This window comes from Tamandua tetradactyla, chromosome 18 (assembly GCF_023851605.1).
Source record: "Tamandua tetradactyla isolate mTamTet1 chromosome 18, mTamTet1.pri, whole genome shotgun sequence".
Classification (NCBI taxonomy): Eukaryota; Metazoa; Chordata; class Mammalia; order Pilosa; family Myrmecophagidae; genus Tamandua; species Tamandua tetradactyla.
The window spans coordinates 51,753,206-51,767,026 of NC_135344.1; the positions used below are offsets into that span (position 1 = coordinate 51,753,206).

Sequence of the window (13,821 nt, forward strand, 5' to 3'; positions counted from 1 at the left end):
TGTATTTTTAGTTAGGACTAAAATATGAATAGGTACATTTATTATAAAATAATAGTTACCGTTTCTTTTTCCACTTCAGGTATATTGTCATTGACATCTAAAATATGAATCTGAACTTGAGCTTGTTTTACTGGTTTATCTGTAACTTGTCCATTGCCGTCTCTTGCTTCTACTGTCAAAGTATAGCTGCTGTGTTCCTATAGAGGAATGAAAAATATCCAAATGGGGTGAAAATGAGTCTCTCTGAAACTTATCTTTCTGGTTTTAGCTCATATTATCAGCAAGGGAATGGGCCGCGGTATATTTCAGTCACAAATAAGTTTCATCTGCTGCTATTCATGTGATGATACTATTTATTTGCAGTGAGAGCTTTTAAAGAAGGGCAGAATAGGCCTTGAAGAGTTGTTGACAACTGAATTCTTAGGTATGTCATTGGTGATATAAGAAGACGATACCTTTAAAAAGTCTGTGGACATTAAAAAAAAAACTGAAAGAAAAGAGTCTCTGGACCAAGGAGTACTCCTGAAAATGTAGTTTATTATACGCCAGAAGTGATGGTGGGATTTTACGAACTGGTTCTTTCTGTCTTACTCTTTAGCCTCAGCTAAAAGTGAAGCTGGGAAAACCCAGTCTCCAAGAAAATCTGCCCAATGAAGGCAAAACTTGTTAAACTTTGCCCAGACATCCTGAGAGACATAGTCCTTAAAGCATGACTGTGTCCTAGAGAATGAAAGTTCGGAAGCCACTCAAAAGGAAACTCTTCCCTTCCACATGCTCCCTTAGCTAGTGCTCTGTTCAACACAGCTGGAGCTGGGCAACCAGCGGCAAGCACGGGGAGCCTCGTGTGGGGCCGAGCACTCAGCTAAAGTTAGGGGAGCCGAGGCCCTGGAGTCACGCTGCCTGGGTTCCAATTCTGGCACTGTCACTCTTGAGTTGTATGACGAGCACACACTTAATCCCTATGACCCTCACTTTCCTTATTTGTCAAATGCGGATAATAATTGGATCTGCCTCATAGGGTTCCTATGTGGATTAAATGTGTTCATCCATGAAAAGGGCTTAGAAAAATACCTAGTACACGTAAGTGCTCAGGTATAGCTGTTATTATGAGCTAAACTTTTCACACTTCAGGGACAGCAGCTTTTTAAAAAAATCACATGAATTCCAAATAATTTTTCCATTCATTTTTAAGTGAAAAGGTGTAGAGAAGAAATTTGGGACTTATAATATTTTTTAATCTTATAAAGACCCCAATAGGAAGTTCTTCACATCATTAACATTTTGTCCATGTACACTGTTAAAATCTTTATGTATGTAGCATCTTTATCTTTTATCTCCCCTTTTCATCTAAAATTTTATTTTGATTTACATTTGAGAGAATGTCTGGAGTCTTTCTAGAAATCTACTCAATTTCTCCTCCAACTTTGGATTTACAATAATTCTTTTACAAGTATTTTCTTTTTTTTTTTTTTTTTGCATGGCCAGGCACCAGGAATCGAACCCGGGTCTCTGGCATGGCAGGCGAGAATTCTGCCACTGAACCCCTGAGGCCCGCCCTGCAAGTATTTTTATTATCTTAACTAGGACTCCTATTATGAACACTCCCCCCACTTTTGTATATGTATTAGCAGTGGAGGAGACCCCTAATATTTCATTATAGAAACACGAATTGAAGAACGCTGCTTTAGCATTCTCTAGCAAACAGAATTCTGACTGGAGAGGCCTTTGAACAGTGCTATCCATATGTAATTTCAAGTTTCTCAGTAGCCACATTACAAGAAATAAAAAGAAATGGGTGATATTAATTTTAAAGAATTTTTAAAATTTAACTCACTGTAAAATATCATTTCAACAAGTGAGCAACATAAAAATTAATGAGCTGTTTTTCTTTCTTTTTTTCATAGTATGCTTTCCAAATCTGGCATGTGTTTTACACTTACAGTGTATGCCTCTCAATTTGGTCCAGCTACATTTCAAGTGCTCAAAAGCCATGTGTGGCTAAATGACTACCGTGTGGGACCTCACAGCCCTAAAGAGGGATTATTTTAAGTGTTTTCCTAGGAATGAGGATTTCAGAATAAAGCAGAAAGATTAGAAAGGAAATAAAATAGAGAGGAGAAACAGGAAACTAAAGTGGAGAGCTTCAAAGGCAGGTGACATAAAAATATTACTTTACCTCTCTGTCCAAGGTCATATGTGTCGTATAAATCTCTCCTGTCTCTTTGTTTAGGTAGAACACTGGAGGATAAGCAGGCTCCTGAGGTACGATTCTATAGGAAATTTTAGAATTCAGAGTATTGGGCTCATCTGCATCGGTTGCATTGATTTTCATCACAAATGTTTCTGATATTAGAAATAAATGGGTTCAAAATGCAACTCAACTTTAAGAATACATACAAATATTATTTTATTTATAATTTCAGCTTGTCCAAAAAGGATTTCAGGTGCTTACCAAAATCACTTACAATTTAAGAAGATAAAAAAAAATTAACTAGATCAGTGCGAATGGAAGATGAAGACAAAATTGAGATTAGTGCATGAATCTGAAGGATGAAGTCCTAAAACCTGCTATAAGAGGACTGCAAAGTTGTTTATAATCTTTCTAGTACAAAGAAAGAAGCATGGGCAGCTACATGAGTCTGATATTTACCAAAACACAAATAAATCAGGAGAAGTATAAATACTCTTTAGATTATGAGCAAAAGAAATCTCTTTTGTGAGTCTTCACAAAAAGCATGCCATTGAACAAACTGACAATGAACCTTACAGTAAAAATAAAATAATTCAGAAGTCAGCAAACTACAGCCACTTGGCCAAATCTGGCCAGCAAACTGTTTTTGCCCATTTATTTATGCATTGTCTGTGACTGCTTTCCTACTATTGGGCAGAGTAGTTGAGTAGATGCTATAGAGAATTTACCTGTCATATCAAGCAACCATATCTATTCTAGGGGAAAGAAGATGCCAAATAAAGTCTTTTGAACTTACGACAAGGAAAGCAGTTTTAAACCTGAAGCAATAGGTTGATTATTATGTCTCTTGTGCGCAATACTCAGCTTCTATTAAGATATGAGATTTGTTGTTCAGACACACAATGGGAATAAAATGACCTTGGATGTTCATTCATAAAAATAACAGAATCTTACGTTCTGCACTCAACTCTTCAACAGACCCAACAAAGACATCCTGTGTGAACACTGGCTCATTGTCGTTGACATCAAGAACTTTAATTCGTAATTCTAATGGTCTTTCCAGGTTGTTTCCTTTTTCATCCAAAGCATAACCTTTTAGCTGAAATCAGGACATACATAAGAAAAGATTAAAGCTAAGATTACTGCCATAATATCAAAGCATAATGAATCATAATTGTTACCAAAGAAAATCTGTAAACTGATTAATGCAAAGAGTGTTCTTTTTACCAGAAAATCTGGTGTTTCTTCTCGATCAAGAATGCTGGTCACATTCAATTCTCCGGTGTCTTTATTGAAGTCAAACACACCAAAAGGTGGCTCCGTGATCCCTTTTCCAGTGTATTTGTATGTGACTTTTAGTCTTCTTTCTTCTGCAATATCAGAATGTATCTAACATAAAAATAACAAACACCTCAATTTAAACCCTCTGTAACCTATATGTAAATATTTTTAATGGAAAATTTGCTCCTGAAGTCGTCTTACTGCTAATAGGAGAAGGAGCCCAGCACGAGCACTCAAGAGCAAAGGTGCTGGTATCAGAGGACCTGTTCTACTCCTGCCTTGACCCCACACTTGTGATGTGACGCTGGCATAGTTACTTATCTCTGTGCCTTGGTTTTCTTATGAGTAAAATGGAGAGGATCATAGCAACTACTTCTTAAGGTAACTGTGAAAATTAAGATATAGTTGGGGTACCTCTAGGAGGGAGGGGCAGATACCTTAGATATAGTAAAAATCATCCTCATAAATCCATTTTATTGCCTGGAAAGTACAAATAAGGTATCCTTCCATAGAAGGATTAAAATACTCAAGTGCTTTCCTTCCTTGGAAAGCTTCAGCAGTTTAATAATGCTTCTACGGTGGCTCAGCAGGTAAGAATGCTTGCCTGCCATGCCCAAGGACCCGGGTTCGTTTTCCGGTGCCTGCCCATGTTAAAAAAAAAAAAAAAAAAAAAAAAATAATGCTTCTAACTTGTGGATTTTTCTGTGGGTATCATCTTAATTGTCTATAAACAATTTATCCACAGCTCTAATTCTTCATTAGTGAATGTTTCTCTGTGGTTCCCTATTAGTTGCTCAATTTCTTCCTTTGTTTATCAATGAAGCCATCACCTTCTGCCCCAACCTAGCCAGTTCTTTGTTCTGAAATGTCAGGCTCACCACACATTCTTTCTGCAGTTTCCCACCCTGCACTGTGGGTAGGGGGCTGCTGCTGAGAATAACCAAGGGAACAGCACGTGGGGCCTCCAACCTCCTGCTACACCAGCTGTGCTGCTGGGGGGGAATGGCAAACCTGAGGCAGTCCCATGATTACTTTCCACTGAACTTCTGTCTGTCTGTCTGTGCTTCAGGCTCCTTTTTGTGCCAAGTGCTTACACACACACACACACACACACACACACATATGTGTATATGTATGTGTATTTACAGGTATATATATAGCATATTTATAAAGACTACTATAACTTTTTTATGTATTGGTGATAGGCACTATATAATCTCACTTACATTAAAAAAAAACCTGTGCTTTGTCTATACACATTATAAAAGTTGCTTTGTCTATACACATTAAGCAGGTAAGAGTACATAAGTATATACATACAATTGCATTTTAAAAGGACTGGTAGATACTAAACTGTTGATGGTATTACCTTTAGGTAGAGAATCTAAAAAGCTGGGGAAATTTAAAAAGATCTTTTGCTTTTCATGTAAATTTTACTCTCAACAATTTATGTCAATAAAATTAGTAAGAAAAACAGCTAACATTTATTAAGCCACAAAGAATCAATGTATTTTAAGGAAACTTAAGAAAGATTCAGATATACCAATTCTGATATCTCAAAAAATGGAACAAAATAAAACAGAAAAGCTTTTTTGCATGTATTCATACATTAAGTAAAACCATACTTAGGTATCAGGATTTTAGAAGGCTTTCAAGAAACTAATATTAAAAAAATGTTGCTAGAAAAAAAAATATTCTCTATTGCATAGCCATTACTTCCTTTAAAGGAGCTCTATATATATGATGTTTATAAGATTGGAAAGCTAAAGTTAAAACTTAGACGTGAACATTTATTCATTTACACAGCTGCTTATCGAGTACCTATTGCATGCTGGCATCATTCAGGCTCAGGGGATGCAGCTGTGACTCTGAGGGCCACGCCCCTGTCCTCACGGAGCTTACACTCTACTAAGGAAGAGACACACTAAGCAGACAATGTCCATCATAACATTCGGTAGTGGAATGTGCTATAAACTGTACTGAAACAGAGTAAGGGCATAGAGTGAAACGGTGGTGAGGGACTTATTTTAGAAGAAGGGGACCCTGGGGCAGAAACCTGATGATACGAGGAAGCAACTGTCAATTAATTATCCGGGCTAGAAGATTTCAGGCCCAGGGAACAGAAAGGGCAAAGAGTGGCAGGCTGGAATGAGCTTGGTAAGTGTGGTCAGTTTTGGGGACATAGCAGAGTAGGGGATGGGCAGTGATAGGAGCTGAGGTCAGAGGTGAGGCCAGGGTTATGAAACTGTGTAGGCCCTTGTAGGACAGGATAAGGAGTTTATTTTTCCACTGCAGTGGGAAGTTATTGAAAGGATGTCACTCAAGGGGGTGAATATGCTTTTATTTGTCTTTTCAAAAAATCACTATGGCTCCTTTCCGGAGAACGGACAGTGATAGGGTGGGGGTGGGGGTTGGCAAGAGTGAAAGTAGGGAGACCAGGGTAGAGGTTTTTGGTAATGCAAATCAGAGATGACAATGATTTGGACTAGAGGGTAGCAGTGGGGTTGCGGAGAAGTGGGCAGATGTGGAATGTATTTTGGGGGGTATTGTTGGTATTTGCTGAGTTTTTGCCTTGAAAAACTGGACAGAACTACATTGCCATTTACTAAAATAGGCAGAACATATGGAGAACAGATTTAGGGGACAAGTCAAGAGTTCATGTTTGTACATGTTAAGTTTCAGATGCATATTAGTAGTTTCACTATATAATTTATTATAAAAATGGGTGTGCGTGTAGGGGGGTGGAGCTATTAATCATGAAGCCAGGACACCAGAAATAAAGCAGGACTATCTCAGACAAGCCAGATGTATGGTCACCTGCATAACAGACATTCATTTCTTTTCATTTTGAAAACTATTTCTTATGATACCATTCTCTCGTATTGTAACACTCTCAGTGTTAATAAAAGATTAAACCAGTGACAGATCCCTTAATTCTCTGTTAGATCAAAAGCCAAAGGCATACAGATTTTCTCCAATGATGCTGCATCTTCCAGAACAGGGAAGAGGACCTTCTTTTTTTTCCACATGGGCAGGCTCCAGGAATCGAACCCAGGTCTCTGGCATGGCAGGTGAGAACTCTGCCACTGAGCCACCGTGGCACCGCCCTAGGAAGAGGATCTTAGAGTTGGCATTCTCTGCTAAAAATTAAGCTCTGTTAATCTTCAAATGCATACCGAAAATCTAAAAATTCAGTAAGTACAATAAATATTTTTTCTTAAATTTTAAAAGTGAACATAAAAGTCCTTTAACTATACTGTAATCGTATGCATCTAGTTCATGTTGCTTTTTTTGACAAACCTTGGCAATCGGATTCTTTCTGGACAGATCCTCTCCCTCCCGAAGAGCCACAGGGGCCGTGATCCAGGCCCGCTTTTGCCGGACCAAGTGAGTATGTTTAGGAAGCAACTTATTTTCATTTCCTGTGTTTAAGGCCTAAAACATTAAAATATTTCAAACAAACAAAAAGGAATCAAAATACTGTAGGATATCCTGTAATTTACTAAAACTTTGAAAAACTTATGCAAATTTTTAGGTATAAGTTTTTAAATTTTTAACAGGCTTTATTTTCAAAGAGGAAATGTATAGAGTCTAGCAAACTCTATAGGCATTCAAAGTTGTAAAGCAGTACAGTTTTGTTTTAAACAGTAAGAAAATATTTCCCAGAGTGAAGAACTGAAAAGGTGAAAGAGTAATTTAGTGATCTTACAAAAGTGGCAAATTACTTTTTTGCACTAACAAGATAAAATTTCATTTTTCTGTGGTGGTTTATCATTTAAAATACTATTATTTAACAGAATTATGTTTATTATAGATATAAATAAACATACAGCTATAAAATTCATTTTAAAAATCTTTGACATCAAAGTTTATAACGTAAAAATGTAAAAACCTTTCTACCTTTTCATTCATACTTCAGAGAGTAGTCAATGTTAACACTTTTATGACTATCTTTTAGGGTCTTGTTAGGATCACACAGTTGCAAATACATACACACATGTATAAAAGTTTTTTCCCTTACAGAAATGGAATTACCCCATATATCTCATTCTGCCTCTTGAGTTTTCATTCAACACTTTATTACAGACTTTTTCCATGTAGCACACATCACTATTCTCTTATCAATGGACATTTCGATTATCAAAACTGCTGCACTGAACCTCCCTGGATGTATGTTTCTGCGTACTTGGAATGAGAGGGACTGCGCATTTTTAATCTGGTGAGGCACATCTACATTGTCCTCCATGAAATTAACCCTCTGAGTCCAAAAGGTAGAAATAATCCTTTGGTTCCTTACCTCTAAATGAAGTCCACTTCCAGAGTTAAAGCAGATCTGTAAAATAAAATAATTTATTTGATATTTAATACATTTTATCACTCAATTCAGTTTAAATAGATTGTTCATGAATACCCTACCATTTAGGGTGTTACAGACATTAAAATAAAAAAAGGTTCACCATCATTACTATTCTGCTTTTGTCAAAAGGAAACAAACTTTCATTTCCCTCCTCGCCTCCAGGCAACCACTAGTACCTCAGGGAAGAGTTTATATTTTCCTTGACAGGCACTTCCTGCTCCAGAAAACTCAGAAAACTAGTACCTTTCAAAAAACAAAAACCCTCCTCTTGATACAGCAGTAATCCCCTTACTCATTTCTCCTCACCCTGTGTTCATTTATTGTTTACAGGTACCCACTTCCCTTTCCTCAAGGCTTGTAGTATGAGCTGCACCTCCCCAGCTCACTCCCACTTCCCCAGGGTCCCACCAGCAACACTGCCCATCTTCTGACTTCCCCATTTTCTCAACCTCCTCAATCCAGAGCTCTTTGATCCTGTACAAGCATCGTCCCACTGTGCACTTCATTGTCACATACAACTGTTCCATATGCAGCTGCCTTTACTCTGAAATCTGCCTAGTAAACTCCTACCCTGTTTTCTCACCTTGGCTGAATTTTCTTTATAGTTCATTAATTTCCTAGCTTCACTTTTCTCCTGGCTTAATCTCAACCTGTGTTGTCTAATACAGTAACCTCTAATCAGAAGTGACTATTCAGATCTAAATTTAAATGACTTAAAATTAAAGATTAGTTTCTCAGATGCAGTAGCCCATTTCAAATGCTCAAAAGCCACATGTGGCTGCTGCCTACCATTTGGGGCAGTGCAGATATAGAACATTTTTCTATCATTGCAGATGATTTTATTCAACAGTATTGGTGGACGGTTGCCATACAGTATAAAGATGTTGTCAATGACAGCCAGGAATTCCTTATTCTCTTGACTCTCTGATGTTTCTGCCCTACCTTTCCCCAACTCTGAACATCCAACAGCTTTTCTCTGTGAATCTGACCCTGGACTGACACTGCTAGAGAAAGCCACAGTGGCTGAATGGATCCATCACAAACCCATGCTCTTCAACTGCTGCTCTATCTCGAGGTGTGTGGGCTCCTTTCTAGGGTGACCATATGTTTACGTTTGCTCAGGATGACACTTGCTGTGCAGGCAGGCATTCCATCCCTTCATTCTCATAAGTGTGCTCATTCAGAGCATAAACTATTCAGCCAACTTTTCTTTTTCTCTCTTATTGTGTCCCTATCACAGGCATTCCAAACTTCAGAGTCACCCCCCAACCACCACAAACCACATCTATCTACTCACTCTTAGATGATCCCACATTTCATTTGAGCAAAACTGTGTCTTCAATGATCCTCTCCTTCCCTTCTTTCTCCAATGAAGAGATGTACTGATTTCTTTCTAATTGAACCATTATCTATGTTCTCTTTCCCAATTATTCTATTTGTTCTCTCACATTTAATTTCTCAAGGGCCTTGTTCCCTCGATTAACATGTTTCTTGCCCTTTCATCTTCATTCCCCAATGGCTAACCACACATGTTTAGGTCTTCCCTGTCCTAAAACAAACACACAACCCCCTTGTTTCTGCTAACATTCAAACTACTGCTCCATGTCCCTCTTGTACTTTAATTCCAAACAGAAATGATTGTTTATATTTACTGCTTTCACATCCCCACTCTGGAGGCTGGACCCCAGAAGAATATGTTCTTAAATTTAATCCATTCCTGTGGGTGTGAACTCATTGCAAACAGGACCTTTTGATGGGGCTACTTTAGTTAAGGTGTGGTCCATCTCAATCAGGAGGGTCTTAATCCTTTTACTGGATCATGAGCAAATGAAGTGTGCATGTGTGTATATATGGAGAGAGAGAGAGAGAAGTCAGAGGGAGCAGCAAGAAGCTGATCATCAAGGGAACCTGGAAGAAAAGGGAGAGACCAGGAGACACCACCATTTTTCTTGCCATGTGACAAGAATAAATAGCAGTATTTGCTCCTATTGCAAATGCTAAAAAGTGTGGAAATGGCTCTGGAATTGGGTAATGGGTAGAGGGTGGAAGAACTGCGAGGTGCTTGATAGAAAAGGCCTAGATCTGTTGGTAGAAATATGGATGATGAAGATACTGCTGATGGGGACTTAAAACGATGAATGCAGTATTGGAAACTGGAGGAGAGGCATCCCTTGTTTTCAAGTGGCAAGGTACTTGGCGAAATTGAGTTCTGATGTTGGATGGAAGGCAGAACTTGAGAGTCATGAACTTGGATATTTAGCTGAGGAGATTTTGAAGGTAACTATGGTAAGTACGGCCTGGTTTTTCTTGCAGTTTATAGTAAAATGTGAGAGGAAAGAGATAAGCTGAGAGTTGAACTCCTGGGCACAAAGAAACTAGAAAATGATGGTTTGGAAAATTCTGAGCTTCTGGGAAGCAAGTTCCTGGAGAATAGTACTTTATGTGAGGGTTTAACTGAACATGGAACCAGTCAGCCAATTCAGGGGAAGTCAGGACAGGGAATGCAGTTACACAGGCAGGATCTATGGAAAGGCCTTCCATGTAAAGTATTGGGCTCCTGTGAACTACATGCAAAGTCAACAATTTTTGGGGTGTGAAATTTATATTAACAGAATGCCTCCCAGCCTGGCCTTAAAGGGGCAGAAGAGGGACAAACTGAAAGAACGACTTCAAGGGCAGAACCATGGAAGCCTATGTCTGGACCAAAGAGATCTCCAGGGTCCAAGAGAGCGGCCCATCTATGTGTGTGGAAAGGGCAAGCCCGCCCCTGCGCTGTGAGGGGGTGGGCCTTCCACCCTGTTGAACAGGAAGAATGCGTCCACTCCACAGCTCAGAGATGGGGGACCTGCACCCTGGGGTTTGTGGAAAGCCTGACCACTATCCCGATGTTCACAGAGGGGAAAGCCTTTACCCCAGTGTTTGGGGAGAGCAAGTTACATAAGCACTTGAAAAGAGTGGAAATGCTGCTCAATCAGGCTCAAAGGACAAAACACTGATCTAAGGATGACGCCCAGTCCTTGAAATCCAGAATAAAAGTCCAGCTTATTCTGCTGGGTTTCAGAATTGTTTAAGACCCATGACCCTTGTTTTCCTTCCAATTTCTCCCTCTGGAATGGAAAGGTTTATCCTATGCCTGCTCTTTCTTTGTACATTGGAGACAGATAATATGTTTTCTAGATTTTACAGGTTCACAGACAGAAGGGAACTGTGTCCCTGGACAGATCACATCCATAATCAATTTTGATGAGACTTTGTACTAAGCATTGTTTCTGAAAAGATTTAAGTCATTCGGGATATTGTGATAGAATGAATGTATTTTGCATGTAAAAAGAATTTGCCTTTTTGGGGTCCAGAAGGTGGAGTATGATGGTTTGAAGCTATATGTACCCCCAAAAAACATGTTCTCAAGCCTAATCAGTTTCTGTGGGTGTGACTTCATTTATTTTAAGTAGGATCTTTTGATGAGGTTACTTCAGTTAAGGTGTGACCCACCTCAATCAGAATGGGTCTTAATTCTAATACTGGGAACATTTATAAGCAGAATGAGATTTAGAGAGAGTGAAAGAAAAGCCAGAGGCTGAACATCAATGGATCCTGGAAGAAAAGGAGAGACCAGGAGATGCTGCCATTTTTCTTGCCATGTGACAAGCTAAGGATCAAAGACCACTAGCAGTCAGTCCCAGAATGCCAATCTTTGGGAAGAAGGCATCATCTTGATGACACCTTGATTTGGATTTTTTTTCCAGCCTCAAACAGTAAGCAGATAAACTGTCATTGTTTAACCCAACCTAATTCATGGCATTTAGTTGGGCAGCCTAGGAAACTTCAAAACACTCACCACCTGCCATTTATGCATTAATTCCTTGTAATCTGTTTTCCATTTGGAAATTTTCTCAGACTTGCTTGCCTTTATCTGCATTTCAGTCCCCCTAAAATTTCAGTCTATTTCAGTTTTTCCACATTCCTGTGGAAGTTTCCACAAGGTCTGCTTTATCTGTGGATCTGTCATCTTCTTTTTTTCCCCTCCTCTCCTTTGTCAATACATGTTCTTGTCTTTACTCTTTCAAATAAAAACTCAAGGATAGTGGATTTTCATCCTCTACTACAAGACTTTCAGGGGACAGATGAACATCCATCAACAATTTTCCATTTTATGGACAGATATATTATTTCCTCATTCTGTTAGATTTTACCCAATCAAGATGATCTGAGATGCCAAAGTTGTGGTCCACAGATTTAGGCAGTTTCAAGGGTGGCATGCTTTGAAAAGCAAGTGAAATCACCGGATATATATTACTTTTTCTCTGCATGCCTTGTTAGTAAGAACTAAAAGGAAACATAAGTGACTGGGTCCAGGATTCCTATTAGGGAACATTTTTTTTTTTTTAACATGGGCAGACACCGGGAGTTGAACCCGGGTCCTCTGGCATGGCAGACAAGCGTTCTTGCCTGCTGAGCCACCGTGGCCCACCCAGGGAACATTCTTAAAATTTAATATAGTACTTGTCCAGATCCCTAACCACCAGTCTCTTCCCTTTGGTACAATCAAAATATTGAGGGATTGACTAGATTGTATATTTACAACTTTTATTCTTCCCTAGAATCTTATGATCTTAGCAAAACGTATAAAAAATTATGTGTTCTTTTAATTAAATATTATCATTCTGGCCAAATACCATATATCTCACTGGTATATAAATAAAAGGGGATAATTTATAGTCCTCAAGTGAAACTTTTCATAAGAATATTTTCATTGGAATTTACGTTCTAAATGCTATCTGCTAACAAAGGCAGAAAATCACATGGTTACGAAACAAGGCTTTTCAAACTTTAATGTACATTTCATCCCTGGGGATCTAAAATGAAGATTCCAATTTATTGGTCTGGAGTTCAGCCTTTCACTTTGCATTTCTACCAAGCTCTCATATGATGCTCAAGTAGTGGCTTCTCAGACCACACTAAGTAGTAAGGCTGTATGAAGAGTGTGATGTGGAATATCAATTGTTAGTTTAGGTATAAAGTAAACAAGACCTGCCTTATTCATTATTACCCCAGTAAGTCAGCAAAAGAAGCTTTGTCACTTTTGATGGCTAATATCATGAACACAGAACCTCTTATATTTTATCTCACTGATGTATTCATTTTTAATATTTTATTTAAAAATGTGAACATACACAAAGGTGGAATGAATGTTACAAGGAAACACCCATGTAGCCAACACCCAGTTTCAACAACTGGCTAGCATACGCTTTTTTTTTTTTTAAATTTTAAACTATTTATTTTGAAAGAGTTTAAAATTTATAGTACAGTTACAAAATTAATACACACCCCAAACAGAGAATGCCAACATACATCTTGTGGTCATTTGAAATTGTATGTACCCTAAAAACACATGTTCTAAAATTTAATTCATTTCCACTGTAAGCAGGACCTTTTGATGAGGTTATTTCAATTAAGGTGTGCTCCACCTCAATCAGGATGGGTCTTAACCCTATTAATGAAGTCTTTTATAAGAGAATGAAATCCAGCAGAAAAAAAGAAAGCCATGAAAGCAAGTAGCCGAAATCAATCGATGAAAGCTAGAAGAGTAAGGAGAGACGAAAAATAGCACCCATGTGCCTTACCATGTGACAGAGGAGCCAAGGATTGCTAGCAGCCAGTCTTTGTTGCCTTGATTTGGACATTTTCCTGGCCTCAAAACCATGAGTGAATAAATTCTCACTATTTAACCTGACCCACTCCACTGTATTTGTTTTAAGTGGCCTAAGAAACTAAAACACCCCTACATATCTCCTAGATATTCAGATCCACCAATTTTAACATTTTGCCACATCTGCCGTATAACTCTATCTATCCATCAATCTATCAATCCATCTAACCATCTATTTATCGATCCATTTTCTGAGTGTGGGTTGTATATATCACGGTCCTTGAACACTTAATACTGCCATGCACATTTCCTAAGAACAAGGATATTCACTACAACCTTAAG

At 38.4% G+C, this 13,821-nt stretch overlaps 1 protein-coding gene across 1 annotated transcript in view; it reads right to left on the reverse strand.

Moving 5' to 3' along the window:
- Positions 1 to 13,821, reverse strand: part of DSG2 (desmoglein 2) — a 58,241-nt gene that overhangs the window by 22,186 nt on the left and 22,234 nt on the right. The window contains 6 exon segments of the mRNA XM_077135716.1: positions 60 to 197; positions 2,177 to 2,343; positions 3,146 to 3,290; positions 3,419 to 3,580; positions 6,773 to 6,907; positions 7,770 to 7,805. Coding sequence (XP_076991831.1) covers positions 60 to 197; positions 2,177 to 2,343; positions 3,146 to 3,290; positions 3,419 to 3,580; positions 6,773 to 6,907; positions 7,770 to 7,805 — 783 coding nt within the window.